Source organism: Clarias gariepinus, chromosome 25, assembly GCF_024256425.1.
Source record: "Clarias gariepinus isolate MV-2021 ecotype Netherlands chromosome 25, CGAR_prim_01v2, whole genome shotgun sequence".
Lineage (NCBI taxonomy): Eukaryota > Metazoa > Chordata > Actinopteri > Siluriformes > Clariidae > Clarias > Clarias gariepinus.
In genome coordinates this window covers 19960540-19976931 of record NC_071124.1, presented here as the reverse complement: position 1 = coordinate 19976931, position 16392 = coordinate 19960540, and the positions used below count along the sequence as shown (strand labels likewise).

General features: G+C 38.9%; 1 protein-coding gene, 1 long non-coding RNA gene and 1 other non-coding gene across 3 annotated transcripts; 1 reads left to right on the top strand and 2 right to left on the bottom strand.

Annotated features, from left to right (window-relative positions):
* Positions 1–3529: 3529 nt before the first annotated feature.
* Positions 3530–8761, bottom strand: calr3b (calreticulin 3b). The gene is made up of 9 exons (XM_053486843.1): positions 8540–8761; positions 7756–7857; positions 7365–7568; positions 7153–7247; positions 6856–7065; positions 5910–6023; positions 4898–5041; positions 4674–4766; positions 3530–4581 (listed from the first exon to the last, which is right to left on the bottom strand). Exons 1-9 carry the CDS (start codon positions 8634–8636, stop codon positions 4372–4374), a joined length of 1269 nt encoding a protein of 422 aa, XP_053342818.1. The 5' UTR covers positions 8637–8761; the 3' UTR covers positions 3530–4371.
* Positions 8762–10817: 2056 nt separating this feature from the next.
* LOC128513300 (uncharacterized) lies at positions 10818–12056 on the top strand. Its single transcript, XR_008356367.1, has 3 exons — positions 10818–10878; positions 11120–11272; positions 11505–12056. It is a non-coding gene; the product is annotated as an uncharacterized LOC128513300 (long non-coding RNA).
* Positions 12057–15786: 3730 nt separating this feature from the next.
* trnag-gcc (transfer RNA glycine (anticodon GCC)) lies at positions 15787–15857 on the bottom strand. Its single transcript has one exon. It is a non-coding gene; the product is annotated as a tRNA-Gly (tRNA).
* Positions 15858–16392: the final 535 nt, after the last annotated feature.

Here is a 16392-nt window from a genome sequence, read left to right as displayed (position 1 = left end):
CGGTCCAGTCATACAGGCACATTTTATCTTTTAATCTGGAACTTCATTTATCATTTTATAATTTGTGTTTATAATTACAGGACAGTACTGACTTCTAAAAACTAGCATTTGAGCAAACACACTGGTTGTAACCAGAATTGGTCGCTTGTCTGTTATTTAATAGTAAATGTCGCCATCTAGTGTCAGGTATTGGAAGTGAACGATATTACACAGTAAGAGAGTCACCTTCTCACTTTCATCTGCACTGCATCTTCCACTGACATAATTATTAACGCTGCTAAATGTACTGTGCTACACCTAAATCAAGCTCTAACTTTAACTTTGTAACAAATGGAAACCTTTGTTGTTGTTTTTTTAGAATCATATCCTTCCCATCTTCCATTCCCATTCATTCAGGATGTTTGACGTTTGAATTGTTTGCTTTAAAGATTTGCATTCTGCTGTTTCTGTTTCACTTTCTTCAAACATATTTAAGCACAGTGCTGAGTGAAGCAACATTCTTGCTCTCACCATAAGAGTCAAACCAGCAGCTTGGATCAATCCTCTCTCTCACATCTTAAAGATTGCCCAGAACCGTAAAGGAAAAATACACCTTGAACCTATTTATAAAGTGGTCAGTGATTATGGTGTCAATCCTTTAGTTATTGCTGTTAATGCTTATGTCATAGAAATACTGTTAATGTTAGTGTAGTTACAATACGCACTTATTCTCTATATGGCCAGTCCTGTACAGGGTCATGGGGTGTCTGGAGCCTATTCCAGGGAACTTGGGGACCAGGCAAGGTACACTCAGGATGGGATCCCAATCCATTGCAGGGCACACAAGCACTTGTACTCTCACTCACACACTACGGGTGAATCCACATGTCACATAGCCTAATCCACATGTCTTTGGACTGTGGAAGCAAACCCCCCAAGCATGGGAAGAACATGCAAACACCATGCGCACCAGACCTGATTCGGGATTCGAACCCTTGACCCTGGAGGTGCAAGGCCTCAGGCTTAACCTCTACACCACTGTGTCGCCATGTAGTTATAATGGCTTTTAATAAAAATAAATAAAAAAGGTTTAATTTAGAAAAACTGGAATAGCATTTAGGGACACTGGAAATCAGTGCCCTGTTAATAAAAAGGCCAACATAAAAATAGTGACAGTGTTGATTTAAACACCAGAACCAGCGCTTCAAAATGCGTTATAGTTATACGTTGCTCAGCCATAACTTTAAAACCAGTGACAGGTAAAGTGAACACTTACATGGCTACTTGTCATGGGGTGAAATACAGTATATTACAAAGCAAATAAACATTCAGTTCTCAAAGTGGATGTGTTGGACGCAGGAAAAATGGGCAAGCATCTGGGTGGCTTTGACATGGGCAAAAGGCACAAACATCAAGTCTTGTGTGGTGTTCCTGGTATGCAGTGGTTAGTACACTATGAAAAGTAATCCAAGGATGGACAACCATAAACCAGTGACAAGGCCATGCATTCTCAAGGTTGAATAATCTGCTACCAAATGTGATACCAGAGCACATCTTCAGAAGTCTTTATGATTCAAGGAATCGAATCTGTGTTAATGGGGAACATGCACGAAAATGTATATTAAAGCTGATTGGTGTACAGTGCGATTATGTTGAGTTATATTGACTTGGCAAGGCCATACCACTATGCCACCATGCCTACTGTAGGAAAAGTTGACACTTGTACTGACTATAATTGTTTGCATGCACTCCATACTATGACCTGTATATGAGTGATCATGCATATTTCATAGTTTTTTGTTTAACACAGAGTTAGTTCATTTATATACAAAATGTTTTAAAAGCCTACCGGTATTAATAGCCATGGTGGCTCAGTGGTTAGGACTGTTGCAAATTGCTAACAGATTAGGCAAATTGGTGTTCCCAAATTGCCTGTATTACATATGTTGACTGGAGGTCCTACAAAGGGCGTACAAGATGGAAATAAATACAATGGCAACCATTGGCCTCCAGAGTTCCTGGATGGATGGAACAGTATAATATCTTATAAACCAACTGATATTTCACTTGTAACAGATTTGCAATCATGTGTGAAAGACAAATCTTTCGCAACGAAACTAATCAGAAACTCATCTGTTGGGTCACATGGGGCAAGTTGATCACTACTGTCCTCTGTTACTTTAATAGACAGACCTGTTCAATTGCTCTTTAAGGCAAATATCTAATAAGCCATGTCAGCGACTCAGTGCATTTGGGCATGTAGAATTTCAAGTTAGTTCACTGTAAGTGACTTTAAACATCATCTGGTTGTTTGTATTGCAACTGCTGATAAACTGGGATTTTCATGCACAACCAAGGTTTACAGAGAATGGTCTGAAAAAAGAGAAAATATCCAGTGAGGTTCTCTGGGTGAAATTGCCTTTTTGATGCCAGAGGTCATGGCCAGACTCAAAAGTAACTCAAAATCAAAAACAACCAAGGTTTGCTGAAGAGCATTTCCTAAGCCACAACCAATCAAACCTAGAGGCAGATGGTCATCATTAGCAGAAGACAACTGTTGGTGCCACTCCTGTCAACTAAGGAGTCACCAAAATTGGACAATATTGGATTGGAAAAACATTGCCGGGTCTGATGAGTCTTGATTTCTTCCCTGACATTCAGAGGTAGGATTATAATTTGGCAGAATTAACATGAAAGCATGGATCCATCCTGCCTTGTATCAAAGGTTCAGGCTGCTGGTGGTTTAATGGTGTGAGGGAAAGTTTCTTGGCATCTTCATCTCAAACTGATTTCTATAACATGACTATGAGTTCACTGTACCCAATTGGCCTTCACAGTCACCAGATCTCAATCCAGTAGCATGCCTTTGGGTAGTGAAATGGATTCGCACCATGGATATGCAGCCAACAAATCTGCAGCAAATGCGTGCTGCCATCATGTCAAGCAGGGCCACGATCTCTAGACTTTCAGGCCGTTGGTGAATCTTTGCGATAAAGAATTAAGGCAGTGGAAAAAGGAGTCCAACCCAGTACAAGCTAGGTGTACCTAATGAGGTTGGCGGTGAGTGTATATGCACAAGATGCCACTAAGTACAGTAGTTGGACTGTGTACCAACATCAGGTATAAAAAGAAAAAATTGTTTGCCCTCACACCTATAGCTTTGGAAGCTGACATCTTGTAGCAGAGGGTACAGTTGAAAAGATGACACAGATAGACATACTGTAGGATTAAAATGTCACTGCATTACTCTTTTCAGGTAGGCATGAAGAGAAGGTTAGATTGCTACTAGAAACAACAACTGGTGAAACAGGGAGCAATGAGGGAAACTGTTAGCTAAAGAGAGAACAGCACAACATGAAGATGAAAAAGGGTTAAACCACAATTTAATCAAATTATACTCTTAGCAGAAAGAAAGAGTAGAAAGTGAGATCAAGGGTGCTAAAGCTATATAAGGTGGTTTACTTTGGCTGAATTACAAATTTAAGAACAGGCACAGAAGCAAAGTGTGCAATGCAACACTAGTACATGAACATGAGTCACACAACAAAAGTCATTAATAAATTCTTTTATTAAAAGGATTGGCATCACAGACACACATCTGACGACTGAGCAAAAGTGACCCAGAATTACCACAACATTAAGGTCTTATGCATTTATTGTTGAAAATCTTCGCTTTACATGTTAATGACCTTAATTCTAAGACTATTATGAAACAGTCAGTCCTGGGCATGTTGGTCAGTATTTTCACAATGTGTAAAGAATGGTGTCATGGATCAAATTACTCATAAGACCTTTTCTGTTAAATAAATAGAGCTGAAGCATATGAATCAGATTCAGCGTCTTGGTTAGAGCCCAAAAAAACGATGTGGTACGAAACAAAATCAGTGCCAAGGAGAAATTTTTTTTAAATTACAGAATGACTAGAGACAGAAATTCTGTGCATAATATCAATGAAATAATATAATCATTTGCAAACATTCACTCTTTCTTGAATCACCACATTCTCACAAGGTACAAATCTTCCTCTGTTGTAAAGCCAGTTACTTCAAAATAATTACAATTGCAATAGCTTCACGACTTGAGGTTTTTGTGAGCAAAGTAGTCTGAATTATTATTTTTTTCCATGAGGCAAAGAGAAAAGATTTAGCAAAGATTTCAACCCCAAATCCTACACCTTCCTAACTCCCCCCCCCAAAAAATGACTTGTATAAAATAGAAAAACACCCGAAAACACAACATTCATTTCTAAATCTGAATTTGCTACTCTGCTTTCTTTTTTTGCATTTTATGCAGAACAAAGAGTCACATTGCAACTGGCATCGTTCTTGACCTGATGCCCTTTAGCTGAATCCCTGGTGCCAGAACGAATGCGCTGAGGAAGCAGTTCTAGCTTTAAAGTTCGTCTTTTGTCAGACCCTCGTCCTCCTCTCCCTCGGGCTCTTCCGTCGTCTCCGTCTCCTCTTCCCCATCGTCATCCTCTCCGTCGTCATCGTCATCATCTCCTTCATCGTCGTCTGCCGCCGTGTCCTGGTCCTTATTCTTTTCTTCTTCCTCTTTACGTTTCTTTTCATCTTGTTCATCTTTCATTTTCTTCTCTGGATCCTGTGGTTAGAAAGAGACCAATTTCAATTTCAAGCAAATGCCCTTAGCATCGTTTAATCAATCTACATTTGGAACATATTGAATGAACCTACTTTTGTAGCTCCCCATGTTTCTTTTCCAAATTTCTCTGCTTCCTTCACATCGTCGGTGATCAGGAAGTTGTCGAAAATGGTCCCGGACTTGACCTGATATTAACAAGGAATTTAATACTCGTGTTGCAGTACTATGAGACAGCCAGTTATTTTGATTCTTATCATGGATCTATTTTACAACCCAGATAGCTTAAATAGTTCCAGTCATCATTAGAGAAACCTACCTGCCACAGATCCAGCCCAATAACTCCAATATTGTCAAACTTGTAGATCTCAGAGTCAGGGCTGTACTCGGGGTTGTCGATCTCAGGGTGCACCCAGACTCCTTTGTAGTTGGGGTTATCGATCTGCTTCGGTTTCCACTCTCCCTGCACAGATAAACCAAATTATAAGTACAGCAAAAGGTTTTGCCATCAACGCAAAACTTTGTTATTATAACAATATCAAAGCTGCTTATTATCCCACCCACATGCCATTCTCAGACTTAACTGCAACAATACTTTATTCACACTAGTCTTGGAGACTGTTGTTTCTTGCAGGTGTGTGCAAACATGCCAGTTATAAGGTACATAAGCTTCTAAAGCTAACCAATTTAACCCAAATTAAATAATTTGCTTATCAGTCTAAAAATGTGTGGGTTTGATTTCCTTGTTATGTGCTTCTCTAAAGCAAGCTAAATGCTCTAGCTCTGTACTCTCAACAACGATCTGTGCTTCTTCCTTCTAAGCCTTGTTTTTCATTCAGACTTTACATGCATTTAATAACAAGTCAGACGGACGATATCATGCTTAGCGGTTTTCCAAAGACATGAATCAGAGCAATCATATGAATACAAGTCTGTCATTTGGATTTGTTGCTTAAATGTATTGTATCTAATTTAAACCCAATTTAAAACTGAGGGTACTAAAAAATAACAAAAAGGTTCACGGGGTGGAGTTCGAACCTGATTCCACCTACTTGTTGTCGAAAGACCAGGTAGGTAGATTGTGTTTCATACTACATTATTGTTTTTACACTGTGATGTTGTTTAAAACAAGTCCAGCTCCACCCCCTGGACCGTTTGGTTCTGCAGCAAGGACTGTCTAAAACTGTGACGCTGCGACATGCACATATATCAAAAAGCAATCATATGATCACCTGCTAGTGTGACCCCAGGATAATTAGAGGAGCAGTAACCAAGTCAAATGAAACTATGACCGATAAAGACCCTTATTATTGCATTAGATGGAGTTTTACCTTGTACTCTGGGTTGGGGATCATGGGAGGTTCCCATTCACCATCCATATCCTCGTCCCAGTCTGAAGGCTTCTTAGCATCAGGGTCCGGAATGTTCTCAGGTTTGTCCCAGTCCTAAAAAAACAATTCTCAGTTTTATTAAACTATACAAACTACCTAATATACAGTAGAAGCCAAAAATATTAAGACAAAATTCACCATGTATTATAGCTCATCCTGTCACTAATTCGAGCCTGAAAAGTTCTTTAAATTAGAATCATCTGGTTTAGTTAATGTTTATGGCAGGACTTTTACTTTCTAAAGCCAGGGTGTCCACCTTTGCACACAAATGTGAAAGTATCTGTACATGATTTTCAGAAAGCAAATCAAGCAGGGGTGGATTGAGTGAGTGACAGAGTACTGCAGACGTCTTTCTGACTATACGAAAGCTGATTTACCAGGTTTTAAAAAATAAATGACTTCAGACTAAATATTGATTTTTGTACAACTTTGATTAACGTTTTATTCTTAGTATCTTAATTATCATCCTTTTAAAAATTCGAGACCTTCATTAAAACCTTGCATTCCACCTCTGTCTCAACACTTTTAGCCACCACTTAAAGTTTAAGACCTTTTATTTAGTTCAGGGTATTGCAACCAGTGGAGAGTCAGTGAACTAATGATCAAAAAGTCCCTTGAAAAGACTCCAGAATGATGCATCTCGAGATTACTTTGTTTAAAATTGTCTAATTTTTTTCCCTTCCAAGTAGGTTTTAACATTTAAAGGTCATGACTGGCCTGGCCATCTTTACATATTTAAATCTCTATACAAATTATTTAACACCATATTCCTACTTCACCTATAACTTAAATCAATCAATAAATCAATCTATTGATCATGTAGACCATAAAAGTGTTCTGTACACAGATATTAGCTAACTGAACTATGTGCAAGGTCAGCAGATACCTCTGGCTTGGTGTCAGACTCGTCATCGATCTTGGCACGATCGTCCCAGTCCTCTGGCTTCTTGGCTTCCGGGTCCTTAATCTTCTTAGGAGGCAGGAAATCCCAATCCTCCTCCAGAGAGCCGGACTCCACTTTCTCGTTGTCTATCTTGACCTCATAGGTCTGGTCTGGGTTCAGGATCAGCGTGTAGAGGTGAGTCAGCTCATCGTCCTGCAACAGAGAAATTACAACAGTGTTTACAATAACACTAGTGGACTTGCATGCTGACAGTGAAATGCTAAATAAAGACCCACTTACTTTACACTTGACCTCCTTCTTGATTAGATGGTTTTTGCCTTTGTAGTTAAAGATGACATGGACTTTTTTTGTGCTGTAACCACAGATATCTGGACCTGTTGGAACATTAAAAACTTAATTAAATTCTAACCAATAATAAGAATAATTAGAATAAAATGAGAATTTTAATGATAATAAAATAGAGGAAATCAAAATCTGAGCCAGAGACCCACCGAACATGATGTAGTACTGCGAGTCTCCGTGCATATTGGTCTGAGTGAGGTCAGCGGGAAAGACCTTGACATAGCCGCCTCCGCAATCGATTTTCTGCTCGTGTTTTACAGTGAACTGGATCACCAGGCTTTTGCCCTCGTTGCTGAATGGTTCAAACCGTGCCGAGGTAGCATAGAAACGGGCATCCTGGCTGGTTTGCAATCCTTAAACAACAAACAAAAAAAAGCGAACAATAAGCATGCACATAAATAACATGAGACAAAAATCCATCTAGAAACCACTGCAGTCCACGGAGTCTTTATGTCACAATCTTAGATCTACATGCTGTGCAGCCTCCAGGACTTGCATTTAAATCTTAAATAAATTTGTAATTCTGCATGTCATTGTTACCTTTGTCTTTCTCTGCATCACCGTAGAAGTTTCCAGCAGTAAGTTTGAACTCTCCATAATCAGACTTATGTTCTGAGTTCACCCAGCGACTCTTCCACCCATCTGCAAAATGAGGAATAAAATAAATTAATTAATAAATCAACTTTAACGTTTTTCTGACTGTGACAATCTTACACTGTATATAGTTGTTTGATTTACATCTTATCACAGTTACAAGTGGCTTAACACAAGGCTTGGGTTGCAAATGCTCTGTGAAGAGGGCGAATAATCTAATCAAATAAAATGATACTGCACACTTGTACATCACATAAGGAAAACGCAAAGGAGTGGATGCAGGGTTGCGACTAATCATGCAACATTCCTGTCTCTTAAAGGAAATGAAACATTCCAATTTCCAGTAGAAGGAAGCGACGGTTAAAAAGACTTTAAAAAAAATTGTTTCAAGCCACTTCCTGTTTGGCAAAACTGCACAATGCATTAATAAAAGTTTTAGTTTCGATTTGGATTTTAATGTGTTGCTTTCAGTTTAAAATGTGGAGTGCTTAGGTCGAGATCCAGTATGCTTAAAAAAAAAAAAGTAGGAAGCATTTTTAATCCTTAATCTAATAACAGGAACTGTCTGATTTTCAGACTTGAGCCTGTAAAGCATTTATGCACCGTTCTAAAGACAACACATAAAACTGACCAAACTATTTATGGATAAAATACGAGTAATAATCTTTAGCTAGCTGCAGTGAGAGCTCAGTTAAAGCTAGCATCATGTTTTTCATTAAATTCAACTCACCATTGTCGAGGAATTGCTCTTTAAAGTAAACCGTTGCGTCGACTGCAAACGCCAAGAGCGCTACCGAAACTAGCGTTAACAGAGTAAAGCTTTGCATTTTTATTATATTTTATTATTATTATTTTAAATTATTCTCGTCGTCGCCTGCAGCGGTACCGGTGCTCCTTCCCAGCTCTCCCCAATCCAGCGAAGTGTCCACCTCAGCCCGGTCTTGTGAGGTTTATCGCTAGTTTCAGAGAAGCGTGGCCGAACAGATGTCTAACTCTGATTGGCTGCGAAGCCGACCAGCAGCCAATCAAAACAGACCACGAAGCGCGTAGGGCTCACCTCCGCTGGACGTTGCCACGCCCCTCGCGTCGCTACTCACGTCCTTCGCCAGAAAACATACAGGAAGTGAATTAAATAAATGAATCAGATGTACTGTGGATATCAATAAGAAACTAAAGATTGTTCTTTCTAATCAGCTGCCTCAGATAAAAAAAACAATAATTATAATTATATATATGTTTTTTTTAAATGCTTCTATATACAGGGTAAGAGTACATCCCATTTATTTTTTGGGCACAGCCATCTTGTGTGCAACAATTGTGTGACCCAGTCTATGAAAACCCCCTAAACTTTTGTGATTCACTGTTTATCTCTGTTTTAGTTTTTTAACTACAACTAAAACACTTTCACTTTACGTCTGACTTACTTTGCCGTAGTGGTTAGCACTTTCAGGGTCTAGGCTCAGTTTCTGCTTTGGTGTTTGTGTGCATGGAGTTTGCATGTTCTCCCAGTGCTTGGTGGGTTTTCTCCAAAGACATGTACAGTAGATTAGGCTAACTGGTGTTCCCAAATCACCATAGTGTGTAAATGTTGACCAAAAGTAGTACCACAGTCATAAAAATGAGAATAAATACAATAATTACCATTGACCTCTATGGCCTACAGTGGTTTCTAGATGGATACATGAAATACCTGTTAGACTATATTGGAGATAAAATATATGTGTATAAACACAAATCCTATATCTTGCAAAACCGAATGCTACTGCGTAAAAATGGGAATAACTCATAATTTTTTTCTGATCAAAAAGGGACAAGTAGGAAGCATTTTAATTTTTAGTAATGCTCCTTCCATTGCCCTTTGCAATTGTGGTCCACCTAAAAGCGCACCCCTTCACAGAAATACTATCCCCTGATGGCAGTGGCCTGGTTCAGCAACCACACTACAAAAATGGTTAAAGAATAGTTTGAGGAACACAACAAAGGGTTTGAGATGTTTACTTGGCCTCCAAATTTCTCAAATCACAATCTTATCAAGCATCTGTGAGATATGCTGGAAAAAAAAGCTTGATTACTGGCGGCCCCACGTCTTCTTTGGAGGTGCTAAAGAAGGTCAGGGCTGTTTTGTTGGCCAAAGGAGGCCCTTCTCAATATTAGGCAGGTGGTCATAAACACTAAACAAAGGAGCCAACAAAAAAGAAAAGAGAGCAGTACATTGGTCAAAAACGGAACCCGGGCCTCCCGCATGGCAGGCGAGAATTCTACCACTGAACCACCAATGCTTAGATGAAGAGTTTTTTTCAGAAGATCTGCCTGCAAACTTCAGGCACATTCTTGTAGCAGAATAGTTTGAGTTACACAACAATGAGTTTGTTCCTTGAGGGTCAAGGAAGGTCAAGGATGTTACACTAACCTGTCCCACCTACAAGTACACCCCTTCACAGAAGGCCTATTTCAGCAACCACACTAGAAAATGATTCAAGAATAGTTTAAGTTACACAACAATGAGTTTGAGGTGTTTACATGGCCTCCGAATTTCCCAGATCACCATCACGCATCTGTGGGATGTGCTGGAAAAACAAGATTGTTCAATGGAGGCCCCACATCACCTTCAGAGGTGTGGAGGAGTCCAGACCTTAATGTATCAGGGTGTTGGTGGCAAAAGGGGGATCTTCTCAATATTAGGCAGGTGGTTATTCATTACTTTTCCTTTCTACTTGATAACAACTGTGAGCAACTGTACCCAAGAATAAGCAATTTCCCTCTGGGATTAATAAAGTTCTTGGTCATAAACACTAAACTAAGGACCCAACATAAAAGAAAAAAAGAGCAGTGCATTGGCCGGGAATCGAACCCGGGCCTCCCGCATTGGATTCCTTAGCTAAAATCCCTAAACGGTTTCCCATTCATTTTCAATGGTAGTGCCAAACCACTACGGAAGCGATATACTTTCGGCCGCTGGTGGCGCTGTGTGGCCGCTGGCGTCGTTCTGCGCGCTGATTGGTTGAGCCAGAACCTGAGTGAAACAGACGGACGGCGTGCGCTTGCGCGACACAGAGACCACGCTGATCGGTAAGTTTGTTTTTTTATTCATTTTAACTTGAACGAAGCACGAACAGATAAATAGACCTTACTTTAGCTTTTCCTATGCATTTTTAGCCGCGATCTTTTTGTTTTTGCAGAGTTTATTGTGTGCGTTAACCTTCATCATTCTCTGACCGCTTGTGTTCACGATGTTCGTTTGTTTGTTTGTTTTTGGTGTGTTGCAGTAATTTGTGCCTTCCCAACTGATTAGACAAACTTTGCGTTTCAGACTCATTGTCCACGATCGATTCACTTGCACTTTCTACATGCAACGACGATGACTCCTCTTCCTAAGCGGTGCCAGCAGCGTCTCCACCACGTCCGCCATCACCATCACCATCAGCCTCCAGCTGCACGACGACACCGCAGCGTGTGGTAACGGGTATAATACAAATTTGATATTTCATATATCATAATATGTACAAATAGGATATCACAATATAGGATATATATCCTTATATACCGTGTCTCATGAATTCTTGTTGCTTACCATAAATAGTATAATACCATAAATAATAATACCATAGATACTGTAAATGTAATTGAGTAAAATCAAAATAATTTCAAAAATAATTTTTCCCATTTTTACTCCAATTTTCTACGCTTTGGTCCAGGCAAGAGGAAACGGAGCCTGCACCATTAGGAACATCTTGCTGTATTAAGAGAGATGCAGGTGGCAGACATTGAGCGGCAGGAGCTGAACCGTGCCCAGAGGGAGCGCCACTTGCAGATGGCACTGGAAGAGGCCAAACAAGCGAGGGAGCAGGAAGCAGCCTTGAGGGCAGAAGAACACTTTCAGACGGCTGCTTTCAATCAAGCATTCCTTAATGTTATGGGGATGCTTGTCCAGGCAATGAGTGGCCGACGGGAATAGAACTGTCTTGCTGCCTAATGCCATAGGTATTTGTGTTTTTGTGTTTGTTTTTTGATAATGTTTGCACTACATGTCTGCACACTGTTAACAGTTTCTTCTGTTAACTTTAAAATTTATTTTTGTTTTATTTGTCTGTTGTATATCCGTTGTGCACTACGTACATGTGCACACTGATTAAAAATTAGTTTATATTTTCACTATTTATATTTTTACTTTTTGCACTTTGTAGTTTTTTCAGTGTTTTCTGTTCATATTTTTACCTTTATAATTGTTTTGCTTCAATAAAAACAATCTGATCGAATACGTGTACCCCAAGACTATATTAAAGATTTATTATTGTATGAGCAGGTAATGTACCTCCTGATAAAACAAATGGTTAATGCCGCCACGATACAAACCAAAAAAAAACGAGGAATACATTGTAAAGTTTGTATAGTTGTTTAAAAATGTATTGATAATACACTTTACAGAACATGCTACGTGAATAGTTAGCTACTCAAGTAACGCATCAGACCTGCACGGACATCCCTGCCCTCCTCCTCTACAGCCTGTGGCACTGCCACCACAGTCTCTGCTGCTGGGGGTAAATCCCAAGCATTCTCATAGGCCTCACCATGACTCTCACAAAGGTTATGTAGAGCACAACATGTCAGCACCATGGACTTCACAAGGTTGACAGCACAGCGATTTCTTTTAATAATGCATCGCCATCTTCCTTTTAATCGACCAACGGCATTTTCAACAACTACGCGTACTCTGCAGATTTTCATGTTGTAGACCTGCTGTTCTGCTTTCAGGTGTCCAGGTGTCAGGGTTTTAAGAGCCAGTTCTGCAGGGGATGGACAGAGTCTCCTAGAATGTAGTAGCCAGCAGTCACCCCACCTATGTTTCTGGTGTTAGCTGGTGTGTGGTTTAAACGGCTTTAAAATCCGAGCATCATGCAGGCTTCCGGGCAGTCTTGTGAAAACATTCCAGAAAAGTCTCTTTCCATCCACAACACATTGAAGGACGATGGGAGTGCCAGCCTTTACGGTTGAAATAGTCACAGTGATATTCCTCTGGTGGAGGTGTGATCTATCAATAGCACCAATACAGTGTGGGAGCCCCCACCTGTTCTCAATGTAGGCAGCCATTTCTTTAAACTTTTCCTGATCTGGATATCGAATTAGCTCTGGTATCAACAGGGTTTCTGCTGATGCACAGAACTCCTGAACACACCGACACACAGTTATGCTTACACCAAAAAGATGTCCAACACTTCTGTACTCAGCACCGGTTGCAAGCTTCCACAGTGCAATGGCTATTCTTTATTTAAAGGTACACACACGCGGAAGTTTGTGTCCCGTCTCTCCATCGCTGGACGCAGTTTGTTGCATAAGTGGATAAATGTTTCTTCAGACATTCTAAAGTTCTCCAGCCACTGAGTGTTTGTAAAACCGGGAACAATCACATCCCACCACTCTGAAGCACGGTCAAATGTTCAAACAGACGGTTTGTTGCAGCGACCTTTTTGCAAAATGTGGAAGATCTGTAATAGTCACAATAGGCAGTTAAGTTTATTATATGCTTCGCAAAAGTGATAAACGTTAGCTGGTGATGTGCTTTTTTTAGATGCTTACCCTTGCGCGTCATCGAGCTAACAAGTTGCCGTTGTCTGTGTGTTGTTGTAAAAGTTCCCAAACTCTCTTGTCTTTTTTAGATATGTTCGTACACAATACTGGAATGGTAAAGCACAGGCAGTATCATATTAAATACCCACTAAACTTTAGTAGTACCATGGTATTCACCACAGTGTTGTATATTATCCTTTGGAGGGAACCATAACAGGTAAAATGGCATTGCAGAAGTTACTGTGTAAACATTACTATCGTACATAAACATGTGTAACATATTTTCTATGGTATTTCCATCCATGTTTCACACAAGGGTGTGTACTAAAGTATGTGACATGGTAGAACTGTGTACGGAAGTGTAGTACATGTTCTATATCAGTGAATAAGTCCCAGGGTTCTGTCAAAAAGTTATATGCTACATGCCGTATGGTAAATCTTATGTGTTGTGTTTTCAGTCAATGGTATGTTAACTGTATTCCTTGCATTTTTAGCTATTTCAATGTTCTGTTTGCACTGTTTGTGCACATTAAGTTAAACTGTATTGTGTAAAATGTATAGTTTTTATGATAGCTCCCAGTGTCAGGCCTTTGCCAGCATTACAGATGTGTGTTTGTTCAATTTGTGTAGAAGAAAACCTAGACAGTTAGAATTAGATAATAAATACTAATAATTACTAGACAGTAAATGTACCAGTGCTGATATTTAATCTTCATCTTACTTCTTCATTGTTGTCCACTGAGCATTTATCAACATATGTTTTAAAAACTATACTTGTCTGTGATGCTTAATTAAACAAACTATTTTTTCTTTGTAACAGGTAAAATGCAGGTTTTTCGAAAGGGACTACTTGGATATCTCTGTCAAGCTCCGACCAATGCAGCCCGACTGATAAAAGATAACACATTTCTCAGTCAGTCAGAGAGGAAGGGGTGTTTCAGGGTTGTCTGCAACTCTTTTTTTAAATAAAGTTTTTTATAATTTTTTTCACTAATGCTGTTCTTTTGTTCTTTCTGTTGAAATCTGAAATCAGTCTTATTATTTAATAGCCACAAACCAAGTTTTGGATATAACCATGCCATTACATTATCAAGTTATGCTTTAGTACTAAATGCATGTTTGCAATTGAGAAAATGTCTTTCTTAAACTATGAAATACATTAGCACTCACCTCACAGTTGCTATAATTTAATGATAATCATAAGCAAAAAGTGTAAAACCAAGAATTTACATTTATTGCATTTTCACCCAGAGCGGGATTCGAACCCTAGTTAACAAAATATTGGCTGTCACTGAGTGTCAACTATTCACTACTGGCCGGAGGAGTCCAGGACTTGATGGGTGGCCTAAAGAGGACCTTCTCAATATTGGGCAAGTGGTCATGATGTTACGGATGTTCATTGTATATCTTATATCTTTTAATTTCGGTGTGTTCTTCCATTTTTAATAGAGTATATGATAACTACAACACTGTAACTCTGATTCGCACATCTTCAAAAATAAGTAATAAATAATTTAAAAATAAATAACAGTTAGGCAAGATTTTAAATAAGATTTGCTTTAGCACCAAATGCTAACTACTGAAACAGAAATAACTTCTATTCAAAAAGGCAAAGAAATGTGTCCTTGCAATATTTGCAAGTAACTGGATGGGTGATTCTTACGAAACCATTAAAATACCACGGCACTGATGATTTAAAATATAAAATGTGTAATTTAATAATATAAAAAAGGATCAGAACAAAGACAAGACTGTTCTCTACCTTGCACAGTGTGTCATTTCAACATAAGAATGAATTATTATTATTATTTTATTTTACTGCATTTTACTGAATATTGATTTATTATATTTAAAAGATTGTGGATTAAATGTTTAGCTAAACAATACAAACACACACACACACACACACAATATGTGTGTTCAAGTTACAAGCCACATTCCTCAATACTAAAATTTTGGTCAGGTTGAATTTCCTGACATGTCATAACAGTACATATTCATGATTACAAGAGACTTTTGAAACAAGTCACATGGTTTCAAATCTGACATTTCTCATTCGAGTCACAAGATCACATCTAGAACCGCTTATGAAGTGACTCAGATTTGTGTTCAGACAGCTCTAAAATAAAAAAGAAAGAAAAAGATCTGTGTTACATCAGGTTAAAAAAAATTGAATCACGGTAATGTGAACGGTTCTTAAACAATTATAAAGGCACCCGTTTTAATGAGACGAAGACCATGAAGTTCACACAGTGTCCTACAAATATTATATAAATCAATGTCCTAACTTGTTTCTACTGTCAAGTTGTGCAATTTCTTACTGCATTCACTAAATTCTTTGCAAACGTAGTAGGAATGTGGATGAGTGTGAATGGGGGTTGGTGAAGACAAATGAAAAAGAAAAGAGAGCAGTGCATTGGCCGGGAATCGAACCCGGGCCTCCCGCGTGGCAGGCGAGAATTCTACCACTGAACCACCAATGCTTAGCTGCTAAGTGATAGAGAAGATCATCCTACAAACCTCAGGCACGTTCTAGTGCGTCACTTCATGTACAACTTTATCATGTACAAGTACTCCAGAAACCACAACTAGACAAAATTTTACATTTAGTTACCAAATAAACTGATCAGTTTTGCTATCACATCCATCAGTTTATGAAGAGCTTTTTTTTGGCCACAAATGTCCACACAAAAAAAGAGCAGGAGTTCAGACTAATTAAAGGTTATGGGTTTAGGGTTATAGCAGGGGTGGTCAAAGTCAAGCCTCAAGGCCAAATAAGCCCAGGTAGGAGTTTAACTTGCCTACGGTTTGTCTTTACAATGCACGATAGGTGGCCCATGTTTATTTTTTTGTACACGTTTTTGTTCACCTGATGGTGGCAGCAAAGTGCCTTTTTTCTCTGACTATAACTTGTCAAAATATTTTAATTACTAAATAATATTTAGTCTGCCTAATATTGTGTGGGTACAATAAATTCATTTTCAATTACAATTTCGGCTTCCAATTATTAAAAAATAA

Coding starts and splice junctions, on each gene's coding strand:
- calr3b (XM_053486843.1), bottom strand. CDS start 8,636: ATGCAAAGCTTTACTCTGTTAACGCTAGTTTCGGTAGCGCTCTTGGCG. Junction 7,248..7,364: donor GCAGTACTACATCATGTTCG/GTGGGTCTCTGG, acceptor ATGTTCCAACAG/GTCCAGATATCTGTGGTTAC. Junction 7,066..7,152: donor AGAAGGAGGTCAAGTGTAAA/GTAAGTGGGTCT, acceptor TCTCTGTTGCAG/GACGATGAGCTGACTCACCT.